Source organism: Amblyomma mixtum, chromosome 1, assembly GCF_055824585.1.
Source record: "Amblyomma mixtum isolate Tamu chromosome 1, ASM5582458v1, whole genome shotgun sequence".
Lineage (NCBI taxonomy): Eukaryota > Metazoa > Arthropoda > Arachnida > Ixodida > Ixodidae > Amblyomma > Amblyomma mixtum.
The window spans coordinates 216874028-216892442 of NC_143012.1; the positions used below are offsets into that span (position 1 = coordinate 216874028).

The 18415-nt window shown below is 49.0% G+C and overlaps 2 protein-coding genes across 3 annotated transcripts in view; one reads left to right on the forward strand and one right to left on the reverse strand.

Moving 5' to 3' along the window:
• ClC-c (chloride channel protein 3) overlaps window positions 1-11155 on the reverse strand; it is a 95013-nt gene extending 83858 nt beyond the window's left edge. For both annotated transcript variants that reach the window (XM_089563344.1, XM_089563341.1), the window contains exons 1-2: window positions 11029-11155; window positions 9211-9509 (exon numbers count right to left, since the gene is read on the reverse strand). In XM_089563344.1, the coding sequence (XP_089419470.1) occupies window positions 9211-9493 (283 nt within the window). In that variant the 5' untranslated portion in view covers window positions 9494-9509; window positions 11029-11155. The remainder of the gene's footprint in view (window positions 1-9210; window positions 9510-11028) is intronic.
• Window positions 11156-11759: 604 nt separating this feature from the next.
• On the forward strand, window positions 11760-16462 carry Hsp110 (heat shock protein 70Cb). The gene is made up of 5 exons (XM_089563362.1): window positions 11760-12050; window positions 12296-13510; window positions 14178-14436; window positions 14557-14655; window positions 14727-16462. Exons 1-5 carry the CDS (start codon window positions 11944-11946, stop codon window positions 15459-15461), a joined length of 2415 nt encoding a protein of 804 aa, XP_089419488.1. The 5' UTR covers window positions 11760-11943; the 3' UTR covers window positions 15462-16462.
• The last annotated feature ends 1953 nt before the right edge of the window (window positions 16463-18415 follow it).

Here is an 18415-nt window from a genome sequence, read left to right on the forward strand (position 1 = left end):
AGAACAGCAGCGAATAGCAGTACGGTGATTGACACTAGACACTTTTTAGCAAAGCGCTTCCGCAACGCGTACCGCACCGCGCCCCGCCACTGCGCATGCGCAGTTCACCCTCACGGCGTCAGATGGCGCCACATTCCCGTCAACAGTAAAGTCACTGGCAGAGTTACTAGCATATACAGTAACTCTAATCAACAGCGCGCCCGCCCGCCGCGTCCGGACCAATCAGCGCGTGAGCAGTGGCGGGGCGCGGTAAGCGGTAGCGGTACGCACTATGCTAAAAGTATCTACTACTTCGGTCCACACACCAACCTACCATTGCATGCATGAAGTCTGAACACAAATCGTTCTCATTAATAGAAATAGTGTGCCTGCATTTTTCAACGGGCATGATAGCCTCAGTTGCTTTGTGGCATAAAAAACCTAACACAGCATTTTTCAAAAGTCATGTGGATTGACAACAAGCGGTAAAGCCAACAACTGGTAAAAGCGTAACTGATTATTTTTTAAATCCTGCTGCCGTTACGGTTTCAACAGCCAAACGACGGCTGTAACGTAAAAGACGCGTTCGCCTGAGGCATACAAAAACTACAACATGGGGGTTGTCATACAGCGCTTGAAAAATGCAGAAACAATATTTCTCTTCACAAGATTTTTTTTTTAACTTCAGTGATTGGCTGACCCATTAAACAAAAGTAGTGTTGCTTAAGACCTGTGACCATCATGGTAAGAGATGGCTGGCGACTTCCGACATGCCCTCTCTTTCGAGTCTATATTTTCGCATATGCACGATAGAAATTATCATTTATATTTTTCGTGACGCGCCTGAGGAACGGACAGTTAATCGGGCTTTCATAAGCCATGAAACGTGGCATCGCGACGTGTTACAACAAACGATGACTAATTAGAAAACAGGAACGAAAACAAGGAGCTACCCCAGCTTCGAAAACCTCACCACTGTTTTTTTTTTTCCTGCGCTAAAAGCTTATTGCATTGCTGAGACAATCGCGAATGGAATTTACACCCCCGCGAAACGCAGACGGTGTGATGTCATTTTTATAACGTACAGCCCTACGAGCGTCGGCGAAGCCAGAGAAAAAACGAAACCCGATCGCTGATCAGACGACGCTTAGCTAGAATATTTATAAACAGATCGCGCCCCAATACTGTTTCCCATAAAGGGGGTCCCGCAATAGAAAAAAGTTATTCTTTCATGTTACCGCCTCTGCCGCATCCGTATTCGCAACTGGCCAAGTGTAGCCTCGTGATCACGGTGTACGACGTACAGGTGGTCCGATGACAGAGCCGAACAATGGGGACGCCGCGGCCGTTTAGGTGACCAAACGCGCCACAGTTGAACGAATTTTAGGCCGAATTTACACTACGCGGAGATACCTACATCATAAATCGAAATGGCCTTGTTATTCATTACAGTACCAAGGATTGGCATTACTCACTGTAATTGCTTGCCTCCACGACGAATGCCGCCACAGTGACACCGAGAGAGATCTTGCTGCGAATTACGGATACAACTCAAGAACGAAGCGGCAAATGCCCTTCAAAGCAGGGCCTCCAGCCAACAGCGTCGACCGATTTTCACAAAGCCCTGGTTAATTAAATTAAGCCGTGGTTACCCAACTGCTCCTGGCTGGAGGGGGCTTCCTTGGAGGGCATTAACCCCTTCGTTCTTGAGCTTTAGCAGCCTGTACCCGTAACCTGCTCCATAAGTCACTATGGCCTCCTAGTCGCTGTGGCCCCCTGGTGGTGACAAACAATAATTGGCCGCGTTGAAAGCTGTCGTCGGACCCCCTGCCTAACAGCGCGCGCTCGTGATGCAACGCACGGCTAGCGGTGGTTTTTACTTCGCTTGTGAAAAAGGTCCAAATTTTCAGCGCATGCGCAGAACACGGACGCGTCGCATCCGACTGCACGAACGATCGTACGAGTGACAAAAGGTGCAACAAAGTTTTGCATCAAAACTGATCATATCAGTAACTGATCAGGCTCAAAACAAAACTTTTATATAAAAACCCGCTGACCAGTTGTGACTTCTTTCGGAGGGCGCTCGCAAGCAATAACGGAGGTGACATAAGGTCATGATGATGACGATGAATTCTGATGGCGCAAGGGCATCCAGGGCCAAAGAGCGCCATGACAAAAGGTGTTTTAGTCTTTTCGGAGTACGGTCAAATACCCATTTCCCAAGCATTTCACCCTAAAGAAGCCGAGCACAAGACCAGGGGAAAGCTTGTACCCGTTGTATCCCCGGTGGCACTGGGGATCGAACCCTGCACCTCCCGCATGCGAAGCAGACGCTCTGACCACTAGGCCACCGCTGCGGTAAGTTATAACCTATAAGTTCAGGATTAAAATATTATCTAAAGGAAACGGCGAATTTATAGACCGTTAACACTGTTAAAGAAATATAAAGAAAAAAAAGGGCCGAGCATGGTGGCAACTGCCACAACCCCGTTTCAAAGGGGACGCTCATGTATCTTCCTTCCATCTATCCATTCAACCGTCCGGACACGGAGGTCTGTGGAACTGGCGGTCTTCTCAGCGTAGCCAGTTGTTAGTTTAACAAAGCCAAGATTGCTAGTATCATCCATTCAGCGCAGCAGTCAATACATGGCGGCCCACCGCTCGGAAAGAGGGCGCGTACTTGGTTCGTAGCATATCTTACAATTGCTGCGCCGGATGGCATCGGGCCGTCCGATTGCGCAGCACGAGAAACCAGAGTCGCTTCGCGTTCTCGTAACTCTCCGCGTTGCTATTTTAACGCGATAGCGTAAGGGGTCTCGTTGTCCAGGAAATCCGGCGTCGGTGTCGTCCGCGTTGTGAGCAAAAAATCACGGGCATGGCTCTGGCAGCTGTGGTGCCCGGAGAGCAACCTATAGCACTCTCAACAACAATACACCTATACGGGAGTAAAAAGGGAATAAGCTGTCCTCTAGCGCACACCCTTTCTTAAGGGGAGTGTGCTAGAGGACAACTTACTCCCTTTTCACTCCTTTCTGTTTAGAGTGATAGGAGGCAGGTGGATCACCTGGTCACGTGACCTTGTGGCGTTATCATAACCTGTCCATAGGACAGTGAGCAAACTGCCCACCGTGGCAGGTGCGCGGTTAAAATTAATGACGGATCGCTCGGAAAGAGTCGCCTGAGTCTCACACGCGTCACAGGTGGCAGCACCTGCCACCGCCGGGCAGTGGCGCGTCGCTTAATCGCTGCAGCACTGCGTTAGGAGGGGTATGTGGACTCATAGGGACCTATGAATGTAAAAGTAGAGAATGACCTTCTGAATATACGGGAATTAAAGGCAGACTGAGAACAACGCTATTGACTTTTTCTCCAAAACGTACCGAAACTCAGCTGGCCGCCTGTTGCGCCGCCAATCACGAGTTTTCTTTGACTTCCAGCATTCAGTTTGTCGTTTTTCCGCCTTCCTCGTGTGATAAAAAGAGAACTAGCGGTTTCAAAACAAAAGTTATTCATCAATATCTATCAAACGCGTACACTTCATGCATGTTTGTCAGCCTCAGAGATCCATGATTTTTTTTTTCTCCTATTTCGTCATCACGCTTGTGCCTGCGAGATTTGCCAGTAGCGGCGATACCTGTATTTTAGTGCTTGTTCTTTTCTACCTTTCAAAAGCCTTGTTTTCAATGAAAGCGGTACTTTTGAGGTTATTAGCGGGTATTCCTACGATAATCCAATTTCAATTTCTCCTCAGTGTCCCTTTAACGCAAGTTATCGCGTCATACCCTTAAGGCGGAGTTTAAACGTCCCCTCCAACACTTCCCGTCTCCCCGTGCAATACTTCCCGGCACCACTTCCCGTTTAAACACTGCTGCACGTGAAAGCAATATGAACTAATGGCGGCCGGCGAAGAATCCACTTCGACAGGCGCTGCTAGGCCTAACCGCATCGCATCAAAGCCGCCGCGAACGGCGCTTTCAAACTAGCCACTGCCTATCAAAAGATGTCTACTTCGGCTACCAGTACACTAGAAATAGTATGATCTCGGTTAAAATTAATGCACAGCCCCTTCCCGCGCCACCCCCGGCAACGAAGCCCGCCAGGCGACGGTCGCCGCTAGGCTTTAGTTACGTTGGCTTCACCGCATGACAACGATACCGAAGTGCCGCGTAAAATGAGTGACTGAAGGCCATCCTCAAGCACTACCGACATTCACCTCGTCATGTGCTAGCGCTGCCAGCAGGTGCCGAAGGCTGCGCAGGCGACCCGTCTCTGCGTGCGGAAAGTGAGCGGAAGTCCCGTTAGGTGAAAGCGCGGCGCGCCGTTCGATACATGAAACGTCCCGCAAAACGCCAGTTGGGTAAATGAGAACTACAGCGCTACACACCTGCACGGGATTTTGGAGAGGATGTTCTGAATGTTCGATATGAACAATAATCCGACTTTTCGAGTTCTATATATCCTGGCTTGACTGTACTACGAAGAAGCGGCAACCTCTAAGATCCGCTGGCCGTGCGGTTATCGGCCCCTAGATCACAGCCTGCGTCGAAAAGGCCGAAAGCGTTACCGTAAGCAATTAGTATCTGTATACGAAAGTCTAGTACTTATTTGCTCATTGTTCCTCAGTTAAACTTGATTTTAAATTGATCTAATCTAGTTCTTTTGTTTTATTAATCAAACGCATTTTATTTTAGAACGGTTAGTCACCTAAAGCGCGCTTTCAAAGGAACGTTGAGGCTAACTCCATACGCTCCTTGTTTCTGTCGACGTCTTTCCGGCACCAAAAGTCATATTTATTGCTGAGAAAATTGCGTATAATAACTTTCCCGGCATCTGATTTAAAACTTGTGACGTCATACCGAAAAAGGACTCCGTGATCACCGTTCCGAAGTGAACGGCGATGTTGCTTAGCCTCCGTGATACGCGTTGAAAAAAGTGTCGACACCTGCATTTGATTTTTAGGCTGTTTCATATAAAAGCTCAGCTTTCAGTGACAGCAGCATTTAATTGGAGCAGGGTTCATTTGAGAGACACGGGAGAGGCCTTTGCCCGCAGTGCGCGTAGTCAGGCGGATGATGATGAAGACACTCAATCGCGTTCGTCCCTCCATATTCCTGTGGGCCCTGTAGATTTCTAGCCCGGGAGGTAAAGGAAGAAAGGTGCCCCATTTTTTTTTTTTAGTCCACAATGACGCAGTTTAGGTCCGCGCGATATTTTTTTCAAAGCCCCAGCAGAGTTGGTGACTGTTAGCTTCCGTTTTGTGTGTCAAAACGAACCCATCTATTCCCTTCCCTTCTCAAGAGCTTAACGAGGGCCTCAATAGTGGCAGTCTATATGCCATGGGTTGCATAAGAATGTTCTCGCACCGCTTCCCCCCTCACCGTTCGACCACGTACACGTACGGTAAAACAGGACGTACAACGTCCGACGCTATGGACGAGGGTGGGTGGCGCTGGTGAACACCCTCAAGGTTCGCTTACACTACACATAAATACCCCCAAAACAGGAGACTGTACAGCCGTCGTCGCATCTAGGTTGATAGGGCACCGGACGCGAAATTCGGAGGCCGTGGGTTCGGATCCCACCGGCGGCATGTGGTTGTTTTTCTTCTGCCTCCTAATCAATTATGTTTAAAAGTAATTACCCCATTAGTCCCCCACTGATGAACACCACCACAAATGTTAAAAAAAAATCCCCCGTCTACCTTGGCTTCGGTGACTGCCGGCTTCCGTCATGTCCGCCATAGTAATGCGCCAGGGCGACAACGCGCTTTTACCGGACCTCGAGCGCGGAGACTGCAAGCCAGCGAAGCGGTTGCGCCATCCGTCCAGCGAAGTGATGCAATTCACCTACGTCTGACATTTTTCAGCGCATTCACGAAAGAAATTAGGTTATCTCTCAGTCAGAAGCAGTTGCGCCATCCGTCTACTTGGAGCTATTTAAGTCGCCGAGACCTAGCAATTGAATATAAAGGACTGCGGTAAGAGCGTTCTTCAAGGCCGACAACAACATACGCGAAGTGCCGCCATCGCCAGGCAGTCACTATCGCCACGAGCTCTCGAGATCATTTCCGCGCCAAAGAATGCCACAGGTGCCCCCGACGCCTGCTAGGCGAGTGCAGCTGGAGTGAGATGCCGTCATTGGTATTTGGACAGGAGAAAAGGTGCGCGTCCGTGCGATGCTATTACTCTACCCGTCGTCTTCGTAAAAAAGATCAGATAAACAAAACTGCGCCGGACAAGTAGGCGCAGGGCCCTCTGGGAAGGCAGCGCGATAAGAGGAAAGAGTGTACAGGGCGGACGGAGCACACCTTGCAGAGATAACTACTACTGGGCCGGCAACCGACCGAGGTTGCGGTGGCTGCCCGGGGCCTCCGTAAAATGACCCGGGAACAGAATCAACGAGGAATAATGACTTTGAATCAGAATTTTCACAGTTTTGCAACACGCATGACTGTTTCAAAGGTGCGCAGACATCAGACTCTTCATTGCGATGTTTTAACCTCGTGGAATCCGCCTACTTCGTAATGAAGTGTATAACTAAATTATTTATTTAAATTTTATATTATCCTAAGTGCAATTAATAACTTAAAAACTGCTGTAAAAGAACTGCTTGTTCACTCGCTGTCATTCCTGTTACTGGGGAAGGCTAGAGTAACAGTGAATGGATTAAGGTGACAAAATTATTATAATGCAGTTTCTGCGCGCTTCATGTGACCTCAGTCCTGCATGTGATATGTCACACCCATCATACGCCAACTGAAACCGAAACAACATGCAAGAATACATTCAATTATAAATTATTTACCTGGCGCAGGCAAATTCTGTACAGTAATCCATCCATGTTTACTAATTAGTGTCTTGAGCATCACCCCCCCCCCCCCCAAAAAAAAAAGTACACAACAGAAATTTGGTGTCTCCACTCTCAACTTCAGCAAAACATGCTACTTTCTATGGTCCTGTTTTGACTAATCAGTGTCTTGAGCATCACTCAAAAAAAGTAGAGTGCACAACAGAAATTTGGTGCCTCCACTCTTTCAACTTCAGCCAAACATGCTACTTTCTATAGTCCTGTTTTGTTTCAAATATGTGCCTAACTTAAGTCTTTTTATACCTCCTCTTCACCACCTAAATTGACCAAGGACTTCTGAATTTCTGAAGGTTTAACTTCAATTTCATCAGCACTAATCTGCCATTTGATGTTGCACTAACTGATGGGATAGATTAGAATAAAGGGACTTCAACAACATTTAAGGTTATTGTTTTTCATCCTTCAGGTAAAAAAAAGAAAGGGAAGAATAGATAGGAAGAAAGAGCCCTCAAAATTAACAAATACAAACCAAAAATACAATCTCGTGTTGCAAACTTCGTAGCTTTCCCAGCATAGACAGCAAGATGCACACAACAGAGGTAACATGTAGTGTGCTTGGCATTCCGAAAACTGTCTAGAAAAGCGCGCACAGCCACAGCAGGCCTCAGAGTTTGCTTTACCAGCTGGATTTTTTGCGGCGCACACGTAGGACCAGCAACAGCTGTTGGCACTGCTTGTCCGAGACAACACACAGTTGGGATCCATTTTGCACGTCAGTGCAACGTCCGTTTACAAAAGCTCACTTTAGAAATTGTAGATTCCCTTCAAAGCAAGTTTTGCATTATGTACGTAAAATTTTTTTTAACTACACAGTAGAATTCCCAACTTACAATATGCTCCAGTGATGAAAGAGATTCAAGTCTACTTAGCACCATAGAATAAAACCATTTTGACAGGAGCATTTTTGTTTCTACTTCACTCATATCCACAACATCAAAAATTATGCCTCATGTTTAATGTGAACTTGAAATATGCCCAGCACTTTCAGTCTAAGAAAGACTGCTGTAGTGCATACCTCCAACGTAGAGGTAGGCATTTGAGCATGCCTAGAATACCTATAATTATATCTAAAGTGGTTGACACATCAGCAAACAAATTAGCATTCAGAAATAACACAAAACAGAAAAAAAGGTGTGCTGTGATAGCAAATGTATTTTTCACGATTCAAAAGTTGATGCTGAGGAAAAATCACTTTATCCACGGTCTGATCCAATGATGCTTTTCACGTAACTGTTGGTAGGTTTATGCTTATGGGAATCAATATTATCCGTAGTTTTTGCCCTTCAAAAAATCTGCAATTAAGTTGCAAGAAATTAATGTTGTGAGCCAAACAGTGCAATGCATATGTACCTAGTTCAAAAAAAGAAAAAGATGGTTTTGGCATGCTTCTATTTCTTCTAGCATTTGCACTAAATGCACATTTACAAGGTGGAAATTGTCTGCCATAGTGCCACGGCTAAATTGACTAAACTGGATTGTTTTTTTTTTTTAGACATCTAGTGACATGCCATTATGCCGATGCAATGCATGCAACTTCTTAATTTTCATGCCGCAAGTAACCTGTCCACTTAAATGTCTAAAGGTGCTCTCTGTAATTTATGAATGAATGAATGAATGAGCCATGCACAATCACAAAGTTCATCTTGGTTGTATCAATAATTATCTAATAACCATCAGAACAATGAAAGTAGTACCATCCAAAAAACCAACTTTAATAGTTCAACCTGAGATAGATTTCTCCTATCCTCTTCAAGGCATACAAAATTTTTCCTGCCAGAAACAGATTCACGAAAGGCAACCAAACAAAAAAAAACTGACAGACAATTACGATAGTGGGTAATGTGAAATTTGAGTGCAGCTCTTCGTTGCTAGCAGGTGGCTGCTACACTTCTAGCTACTCTCCGGGATCTTGCCGTGGCAGCAATCTTCCAGTTATCCATTCCTTTGCTCTAGCTGTGGTAGGTAGTAGCTAAGCAAAATGCCATCTGCCATGGCGACAGCGGAGGAACGGACAACCGGTTATGTCGACTACGCCAACAACGCTGCTGACTACGCCGACAACACTAATGACCATGACGTGGAAGCCAGGAACAGGCGCCTAAGGGCTGCGCTTTAAAAAGCACTCATGTTTAAGCAGCTGTTGCAAATACTCATCACTTCAATTCACCTGGAGTTTGCATGAATGCAAATGGACGTACAATGCTGCAGCCTTCCCACACTGTGTCCGCTGCACAGTTAGTTGTTCCGTTAGACTTCGCTCCCCCACAAGACTACAGACCCCTAGCTTGGGATCAGACTGAGAAACAAGGTAACGCGCCATGCAAGGCATGAGCCACAAAGATACGTAAACAACAGAGCACTCACCCTGGACCCTACATGTGGCCACAGCATCCCCCGATGCCCTGGGCTGTTCAGACGGCTTCCCGGAGATGTCAATCATCTCTTCGTCGCTACTGCTGCTGCTGGCGCGGTGTCGAGCGGTTGCCGCCGAAGTATGCGGTCCTCTGTGTGCAGACTTCCCTAACAGGTGAGGGTGGCCCGTGGCCAAGGCTTGGTAGTTGGAGCCCGAGTGGTCCTGAGGACGGCCTCCGTAGTCATGCCCTGCTTCGCCCGTTGGTCCTCCGCCGACCAGACGCTCAGTTTCCATTGTCGGAGCCCAAACCCTGTGCGCGGCACACAGTCAGTGGAAAAAACAGCACCTTTCTGTCCGTCGCACGTCCTACTGACGCGACTCTCGCAGCAATACCCGCGCTACATCTCGCACCTCTCCCGACACGGGGAACCGACGATCCGCGACTATAGGACACGGTCGGATTCCTGCTGCCGTGCGCGGTCGCCGCACTAAAAGCACACTGGGGCCGAGTGGAAACAGGGAGGGTTGTAGAGCGGGAAAGCGGACGTTTCGTCACCGCTCCCAGCCTTCTTCTGCGCTCGACTGCATAGGAATATTTCCGCAACAAACGCAACGACAAGCGCCTCTGCACTACGCAGCGAGCTTCGCACGCTCGGCGCGCGCGCGCCAGGTCTGCAGCCGTGAGACAGGCGGCATCAACGCGCGGCGCGCACCTGCGGCGGCGGGTCAACCGGGGTGTATCACGTAGTCTGAAATTCATCGTGTCACTTCCGACGAAGCGAGCCGCTTAGCCCATTAGAAGGACAGCTCTGATGTGCGCGCACGCACGCGAGCGAAAAGGGCGTTGTTTTTATTCTCTCCACTGCGCTTGCTCGAGAGCCGCTTCAGGAGCAGAGAGCGCTCGACGCCACGCTATTACGCCGCGTTCGGGGGGCTTTTCCTTTGACGTATGACACGCGTCTGCTCCCGTTTCAGGCCGGCGATGCTATTAACAAGCTTGACCGCAGCCGTACCTTCGGCAGAGTAAGCAAGATCGGGTTTAGACGCAAGGTTATTCACTTTTAAGACGCTGACAGAAGTTATCCCAAGCATCTGTCAAAAATAGGAATCTCAGGCAGAAACCATGCAGATCGATGAACGTACCCCGACTACCGCGGGGTAACGGTGGCAGCGATAACAAGCGATAATGTCGTGCACTGCGAACAACCTGATTGTACTGCCTGCATTTACGTGACTTTACCGGCACGAGGCATGTCGATACAATTCACCGAACCCACGGTTCGTCTGGAGGACACCTTGTGCGGCAACGGAAAGCGAGGTGCTATCTTGAGCAATGTTTAGGGGCAAAGCGTTTGCTCTTGCTCTGCTTGCATAGCACGTTGTCTGTAGCTCATCAAATTTTCAAAGGGTGATGTAGGAACTACCACGTCGAACACCCAAGCTCTAACGAGCCAGTTTGGAATCGCAAAAAATTCCCATCGGAGACGACCGAGGGCAAGCATCTACTTCGGCCCTCCTCGGCATCTGCCGGATCAGAAACAAGTGTGGGAAGTGTCGGGCGACTTATTGAGATATTTATCCCGGCACAGATCGCCTCATATGACGCAATTTAAGTACTTTACGTCGAAGCTTAGCGAGCTGAAGACGTGCCAAGAGAAAGGAGAATTGCGTGTCGATTATTGCAGCAATGGACGATGACAACTCAAGCTAGTGACTCAAACATTACTAAAATAAAATGGCTAAGCCTAAAACGGTGCAAGAGTCGAAACAAACGCATGAAATTTAATCATAAGAGACAAAATCGGACACACTGTAAAGTAAACTCTTACCATTATAGCAACCCTCCTCCTGGCTTCCCCAAAATTACATCCGTGGTCGTTTACTCCGGAGCGCAGCTGAGCGGCACTGCAAAAGCCAGAATTTGCACATAGTTGCACTGGTTGCACTCTACTCGAAATCCGACTTGAACTAGTGTGTCATTGTGACACTGTAATTTTTGTAGCGCTACAATCGCATAAAACTTACAATGTTAGATAATTTATTTGATTCTAGAAATCATGCTTATTTGCCAGACCGCACAATGTGCTTCACGCAAACAAAAAGAAGTAACAAATTTACGTTGAGTGTTGTAGCAGTTCATTAAGTATATCTAAGCTCTGCTAAAAGCCATGCTAAAAGCAGAGAACAGAGTACATTTTATACACAACGCACTACAGTAAGAGGTTTGATTTTAACTAATTTTACCTAACCTATCTGTGGAAAGCCATAAAAAGGCATAGAGTTTCAAACTCTATGTAAAAAGGTTATGGACGCTTATCAAGCTTGAACGTAAAAATGTCCTGTTCATTATTTAATAACAATATGCCTTTTTGTTAGCGGTATTACAATCTATTTTTGATTTTTTATTGGTTTTAGGTGGATAATTAATATATAAATTCTTTTTAACATTTTTGTACCACTATCATCATTCTAACGTGCACCGCAACGCGGAAATGCTCTCGTGGCGGCAGCTCGCAACAGCACAAAGCATTTTTTGATTGGTCGAGAGGCCTCTTCCTCTGCTGACGTAAGGGTCTAACCGGCAGCGTTGGGGTTGCGAGGGGCGAGTAACGCGACGGGAACGTCGAGAAAGTTCTCGAAGCGGGGCCTACTTTTGCCGCTACGAGCTCACTGCCGATTCATTCGTGATCAGTGCGAGCACACCGTATTCACCGCGCTGTGTGTGTCGTCGCCCAAAGGTGACCATGTCAGTGATCGGGTTCGACTTCGGCAACGAGAACTGCTTCATCGCGGTTGCTCGTGCCGGTGGCATCGAAACGATCGCCAATGAGTACAGCCAGCGAGTCACGCCGTAAGTTGTCCAATTTTTAACTCGAGTTCTTGGTGTAGAACCCTGCGTGAAACCTCATGTCACGCGTGACAGGCACATATCACCGGATGGAAGCTGTGCACGTTAATTTTCATTCATTAGTGTCTTTTTCCTTCACGAATAAGGCTCCGCCGGCCCACGCGGCCTTTGAGGGGCGAGAGTTGACTGGCGGTTTTCCGACAGGCTGCTCGCGAGCGTAACTCTGTATCGCATTCCCTTCTCGACAGGTCCTATGTTGCCTTTGGCGAAAAGACGCGTGACTTGGGTGTGTCGGCCAAGAACAAACAGGTGACGAATCTGAGGAACACGGTCTTTGGATTCAAGAGGCTTCAGGGCCGCAGAATGGGCGACCCGCAAGTCAAGCACGAGTCTACGTTCCTGCCGTATTCGCTGGTCGACTTGGGCCACGGGCGAGTGGGCGTCCGCGTCCGCTACCTAAACGAAGACAAGAGCTTCTCCATCACGCAAATCACAGCCATGCTGTTTACGAAGTTAAAGGACATTGCAGAGACGGCGTTGAAGATAAAAGTGAACGACTGCGTGGTGTCGGTCCCCCACTTCTTCACGGATGCCGAGCGGAGGGCGATGCTGGACGCGACGCGCATCGCGGGGCTCAACTGCCTGAAGCTGATGAACGAGACCACTGCCATAGCCCTCAGCTACGGTTTCTACAAGAACGATCTACCGGAGGAGAAGCCGCGTATCGTTGCCTTCGTCGACATGGGCCACTCGGCGCTGCAGGTTGGCATCGTGGGTTTCAACCGAGACCGGCTGAAGATGATGGCCACGGCTTTCGAGAGCGTCGGCGGCCGCGACTTCGACATGGTGCTGGTGCGCTACTTCGTGCAGGAGTTCAAGGAACGCTACAACCTGGAAGTGTCCAGCAACCGGCGCGCGCTCATCCGGCTCATCACCGAGTGCGAGAAGCTCAAGAAGCAGATGAGCGCCAACCCGCACGAGCTGCCTCTCAACATCGAGTGCTTCATGAACGACCGCGACGTTGCGGGCAAGATGAAGCGCGAGGCGTTCGAGGCGATGGCCGCAGAGCACCTGGCGCGCACCGAGCGCACGCTGGTGCGGGCGCTGCAGGAGGCCGGCCTGCGGCCCGCCGACGTCGACGCCGTCGAGCTGGTGGGCGGCGGCACGCGTGTGCCGGCCATCAAGCTGCTGGTGCGCAAGGTGTTCGGCCGCGAGCCGTCGACGACGCTCAACCAGGACGAGGCCGTGGCGCGGGGCTGCGCGCTGCAGTGCGCCATGCTGTCGCCCATCTTCAAGGTGCGCGAGTTCCAGGTGGTGGACGCGCAGCCGTATCCGATCGAGCTGTGCTACGCACCGGGAAAGGGCGAGGAGGGCCGCGCAGAGGTGTTCCCGCGCTGGCACCAGGTGCCATTCAGCAAGATGCTCACCTTCTACCGGAGCAAGCCCTTCACGCTGGAAGCCAAGTGAGTGCGCCGGCTTGAACAGTGCGAAGTGGACGAGGGCCTAGAGGAAACAAATGGATAAGACCATCGCTCTTTGTTCCTTCTGCTGTTACCTCGTTCATTTCGCGCAGCCCTACCCTTTTAAAATTATGCGCCTGCTAGCTAGCCTGCCAGAGATTGTTACGTAAATTGGCTCAATCGCTTTGAGGGCTGGCCTGTCACCCATGTGGCAGCAAAACGACGATCAGGGCGAGGCTAGGCATGCATTGCGTTCTGTGCACACCCTACCTTGTCTCGTACTTCTGTACTGGGGTACGATTTAAATATGGATAGCAGTCTATCACAGTTGTGAGATACAAGTTCATTTCGCATTGTAAATCAAATATGAATATGATTCCTGCCTATTATGTTGTAGTAGGTCGTTCTTGCATATTAGTTTGGTTTAGTAGTGTGGGTGTTGTGCATGTCATTGCAAGACCACAAGTGCATGCCTTGTGCAGCTATGTTAGTCTCTTTCTTAAGTCAGTAAGGTAGGGCTGCGTTTCACATTATGCAATGATGCAGAGCTGTGGAGCAGCGACATATTTATTAATCGCTAGGCCAATAGTACAAAAAATTAAGCATGTACAGCTTCAGCTGCCGTGATTACTGGCCTCTCTCACAGTTGCTTTGCACACATTGCACCCAGGTACACGGCTGATGCAGCAGTGCCCTACCCTGACCTGCAGCTGGGCACCTTCAGCGTGAACAAGGTTGCACCCTCGTCTGACAACGAGGCCACCAAGGTCAAGGTGAAAGTGCGACTGAACCTGCACGGCATCTTCTCCGTGGTGTCTGCCTCGGCCGTCGACCGCATCAAGCACGATGGCCGCCAGGCAAGTGGCCAGGACAACAAGTGTTCAAACGGTGGCGACCTAGCGGCGGCGGGGGCGGCGTGTGGCGATGAGGTGAGTCTGCCCCCCTCCCCCTCACCCCTTTGCAGTCTTGTGTCCTTTCGCAAAGCACCCACCCTTTGTGCTCTGGAAATGCTAAAAACTCTTCCCCGTTCCCCCCACCCACTACCCCAGGTGCCCCCAGCCGAGGGAGGGGATCCAGCTGAAAAGGCCCAGGTCCCTGAGAACAACAACCAGGCCAACAAGGAAGAGCGGCCCGAGCCACCCAAAACTGTAGGCATTGCCGCCCCCGCCTGTTAGTAGCGTGTTCCTAACTGCTTTTGTCTCGCGCTCTTTTTTTGCAGGAAAAGACCAAGGCACTTGAACTGCCAATCGAGTCGCAGGTACCGCAGCTGTCGCCCACCGAGTTGGACCACCTAATTGAGTCCGAGGCCAAGATGGTGCAGATGGACCGGTTGGAGAAAGAGCGTGTGGACGCCAAGAACGCTGTGGAAGAGTACGTCTGTGAGATGCGGGACCACCTGTCGGAGAAGTACAAGCTGTACGTCCTCGAGAACGAGAAGGAGAAGTTCCTCAGCATGCTTAATGAGACCGAGAACTGGCTGTACACCGAAGGTGAAGAAGTGGCGAAGAATCTCTACGTGGAGAAGCTGAACGCCCTGCGTGAGATTGGCCAGCCCATCCGAAATCGTTGCAAGGAGCACGAGGAACGAGGGGTCGCCGCAGAAGAGATGGGCGCGATCTTGCAGAAGTCTCGCAAGGCTCTCGTCGACTTAGCGGCTCGCTCACAGGAAGATGTCTACCAGAAACTCGCAAAGGCGGTGGAGGAAAGACAGAGCTGGTTTGACGGCGCAATGGGTGCCCTGTCTAATGCCCCGCTGCACGAGGATCCACCGGTGCTGGTGGCACGCTTCCGGGAGGAGACGAGAGCCATGGAGGTCCTTCTTGCGGCCCTCACGGCAGCGCCAAAGCCGCCCAAGGCCGAGACCCCTCCGCGAGCTGCCCCCGAAGCAGCCACACCCTCCCAGTCCGAGTCTACAGAGTCCGAAGAAGTAACCGAAAAAATGGACGTAGACTGAGCTGGCAACATTTGCGAGCCTGCAAACCCCTGCTTGTACATAACATGCACACTTCTGTCTGCATTGGAGAAAACACAAAGTGTACCATTGCTTAGTTTTTTTTTTTTTTTTTCTGTCCTCTGGAGCTGGACAGGATGTGGATTGTGGGACATCCATGCAGACGTTCTTGTGAAGAACTGGTTCAGAGACTGGTGAGGTATAATAAACCACGGTTCGACGGTTTCACCTGCAAGCTTAGTGAAGTGCATCTGTGTGCAGTAGTGCTGGAAATTGAGGGCAGTTTAATTTTTTTGTTTCGTTTTTTATCTTGTTTACATGTTTTGTGAGCACTTGAGGAGGTAAATATCGTTACTCATGAAAGTGTTGCTAACAAGAATTTTCAGCTGCATTATCTGTGCTAATGTATGGTGAGCAAGATTCTTCGTTACGAACTTTGTCTGCTGCCTAATTTAACCTGGGACTTGCCTCCAGGATTCCTCGGTGATTCAGCTTTAGAGTGTGTGCAGAGGTTTGCTTTGCAACACAAGGTTAGCAGGGAACACATGGCTGTTATAAAATTCCTAGGTGATGTATAAATTTGCCATTAATAAATTGTCCTGTTGCACCCAGGAAGTTTATGGTGTTCAGTTTTGTGCAGCCGCAGTGGCTCAGCGGTTATGGTGCTCGGCTGCTGACCCAAAAGACGCGGGTTCGATCCCGGCCGCGGCGGCTATAATTTCTTTGGAGGAGAAATTCTAGAGGCCCGTGTACTGTGCGATGTCAGTGCACGTTAAAGAACCCCAGGTGGTCGAAATTTCCGGAGCCCTCCACTACGGCGTCCCTCATAGCCTTAGTCGCTTTGGGACGTTAAGCCCCATAAACCTAACCAAACCTAACCTAAGTTTTGTGCAAGCCCAGCTGCTGCCCATCATATGGAAGCACTGCACTCTCAACTTGCTAAGGTCTCTTTTAAAGTCTGATGGTTTTAAGCTGTTTCTGCAAATAAAACGTGTTTCTGCTAATTTTGTTGAAAAGCAGCTCTATTGCTTAGAGAATTTGGGACATATGGAGCTAGTTTTGCAGTAGTGAAAAGCTCGTATTGTACGGTTCATAAATCAGTTGAACACTGTTCAGAGCATGCAGAGTCAATCCCGCCCCTATTTCAATGCCAGTCACCTTGCTCACTGTGTTACAGGAACTCTCAGTTCGTTTACTCCTCATGATGTGGCATCATGTGCTTGCATGACTAGTGAATGCCGTCCTATAAAACGCCACCTAGCAAAGAATATTAACTTTCTCCACCTATCTCCATAGTTGAGGGCTGCTCTCTCCCTTGTGCTGCACTAGTAGAGCAGGCATGAAGGCTCTCGAATGGAAGAAAAGGTTGGGAGAGGGCTTGATGCGATGAAACTGGCTGATATTGAAACCTAGGAGGTGGCTGAGCACTGTAGCCAGTACACAGCACATACTGCCCGGCAACGGCTTTTTTTGGCTTTAAAGGGAAGGCTACAGGGGAGGAGGTGTCGTTACTATGTCATTCCAGAAACTAGTTATGACAGCGTGACTGCCTGCCTGGCATGTTGCAGTCTCTGTGAAACGTTCACTTATTCATTATACCTTCACACCATCACTGGTGCAACTGGTGGCATCTATGGCAGCTTCTTGTAACTAGGCGTGGCAAGTAAATTCATTGTAATGAAAATTTTTTTCTGTGGCTGTCAAGATTTAAAGTCGGCTATATCTTTTAAACAACTCATATTGGCGATATACGATGTCTTAAGAGAACTGTTGCAAGTGGGGACTATTCTCTACTACATAGAGAGCGTGTTCCAAGACCATTGCTTTCGCTCCATTACCGGAAAATTTGTCCCCGAGTATAGCAGTGGTGCCATGTTTTAGGAACTGGCAGAAGCATCATAGCCAGCTGAGTCGATACTTGGTTGAGGACCCCTTCTAGCTTGCAACCTTCGCCTGTCCTGCGATGGCCGCGACCTCCCCGACCCCACCAGATTTTCTGCTGCTGTCAACTGTGTGTCACTTTCCTTGGCACCTGTTCGGCGCATTGTGATTTGTGCTCGGGTGCATGTTCTTGTAATTTTTGCTATAATACCGTCAACTTGCATTTGTTAATGCAGTGGAAGCATCCCGTTTAAAAAGCTAGTGGAGCCATTCAACGGATGCAGTACTGAATTAAACTGTGCCAATGCCGCTATCTTCAAAAGGCATCTGAATAGATTTTATTATAGAGTGCGCAACATCAAGGTGGGTCTGCGTTGAATATTCTTCGATAGACAGCATTGACGTGCCATACATCCATTCCTGGCGCTTTGAAAAAATAATCTCAAGGTGACACTTGCAAATCAGCCAGAAGTTTTAACTCTCTCTGCCCTTTCTGGCACAATGACTTCACTGAGAGCGTGCAAACTTCATTATATGAAGCACCCTGTTATACAACAGCAGCTGTGTAGTATGTCGTAAGCGAAAAGCAAATTAAAGGTCAACATTGATGAAGCGCAACAGTTTGTACAAAAAAATTAGCCTCACTGGTTCCAATCCTTTCTACATCAAGATGGCTCACGAAAGCCATTGTGCCAGTGGGACCACTCCTCTCCATGATTAACTGAACACTGCCATGTTCAAATTGTGGCCAATGAGACCTGGGCAATCCTGGCCTTAGGCATGTAGAGAAAAACTGCCAGACTTCTTGCCATCCTTGAGGAGAAGCCACAGTGGTAGCTATACAGCAACACTGTTCTGTAAGTGTGGCCACCCCAGTGTGTAGACATATTACATGATCACAAAGGACACATTGTTGAGAGCACCTACTGTTCGCCTCATCAAGACAATGCTTTCTTTGGAGAGCAGTCCAACATGGATTACATCTTGTGATGTACAGTCGGGGACAAAAGTCTCCGGACCACGTGTTCCTCAAACGAAGCTTATAGCTCTACTATCAGACAGCGGCTGGAGACCGC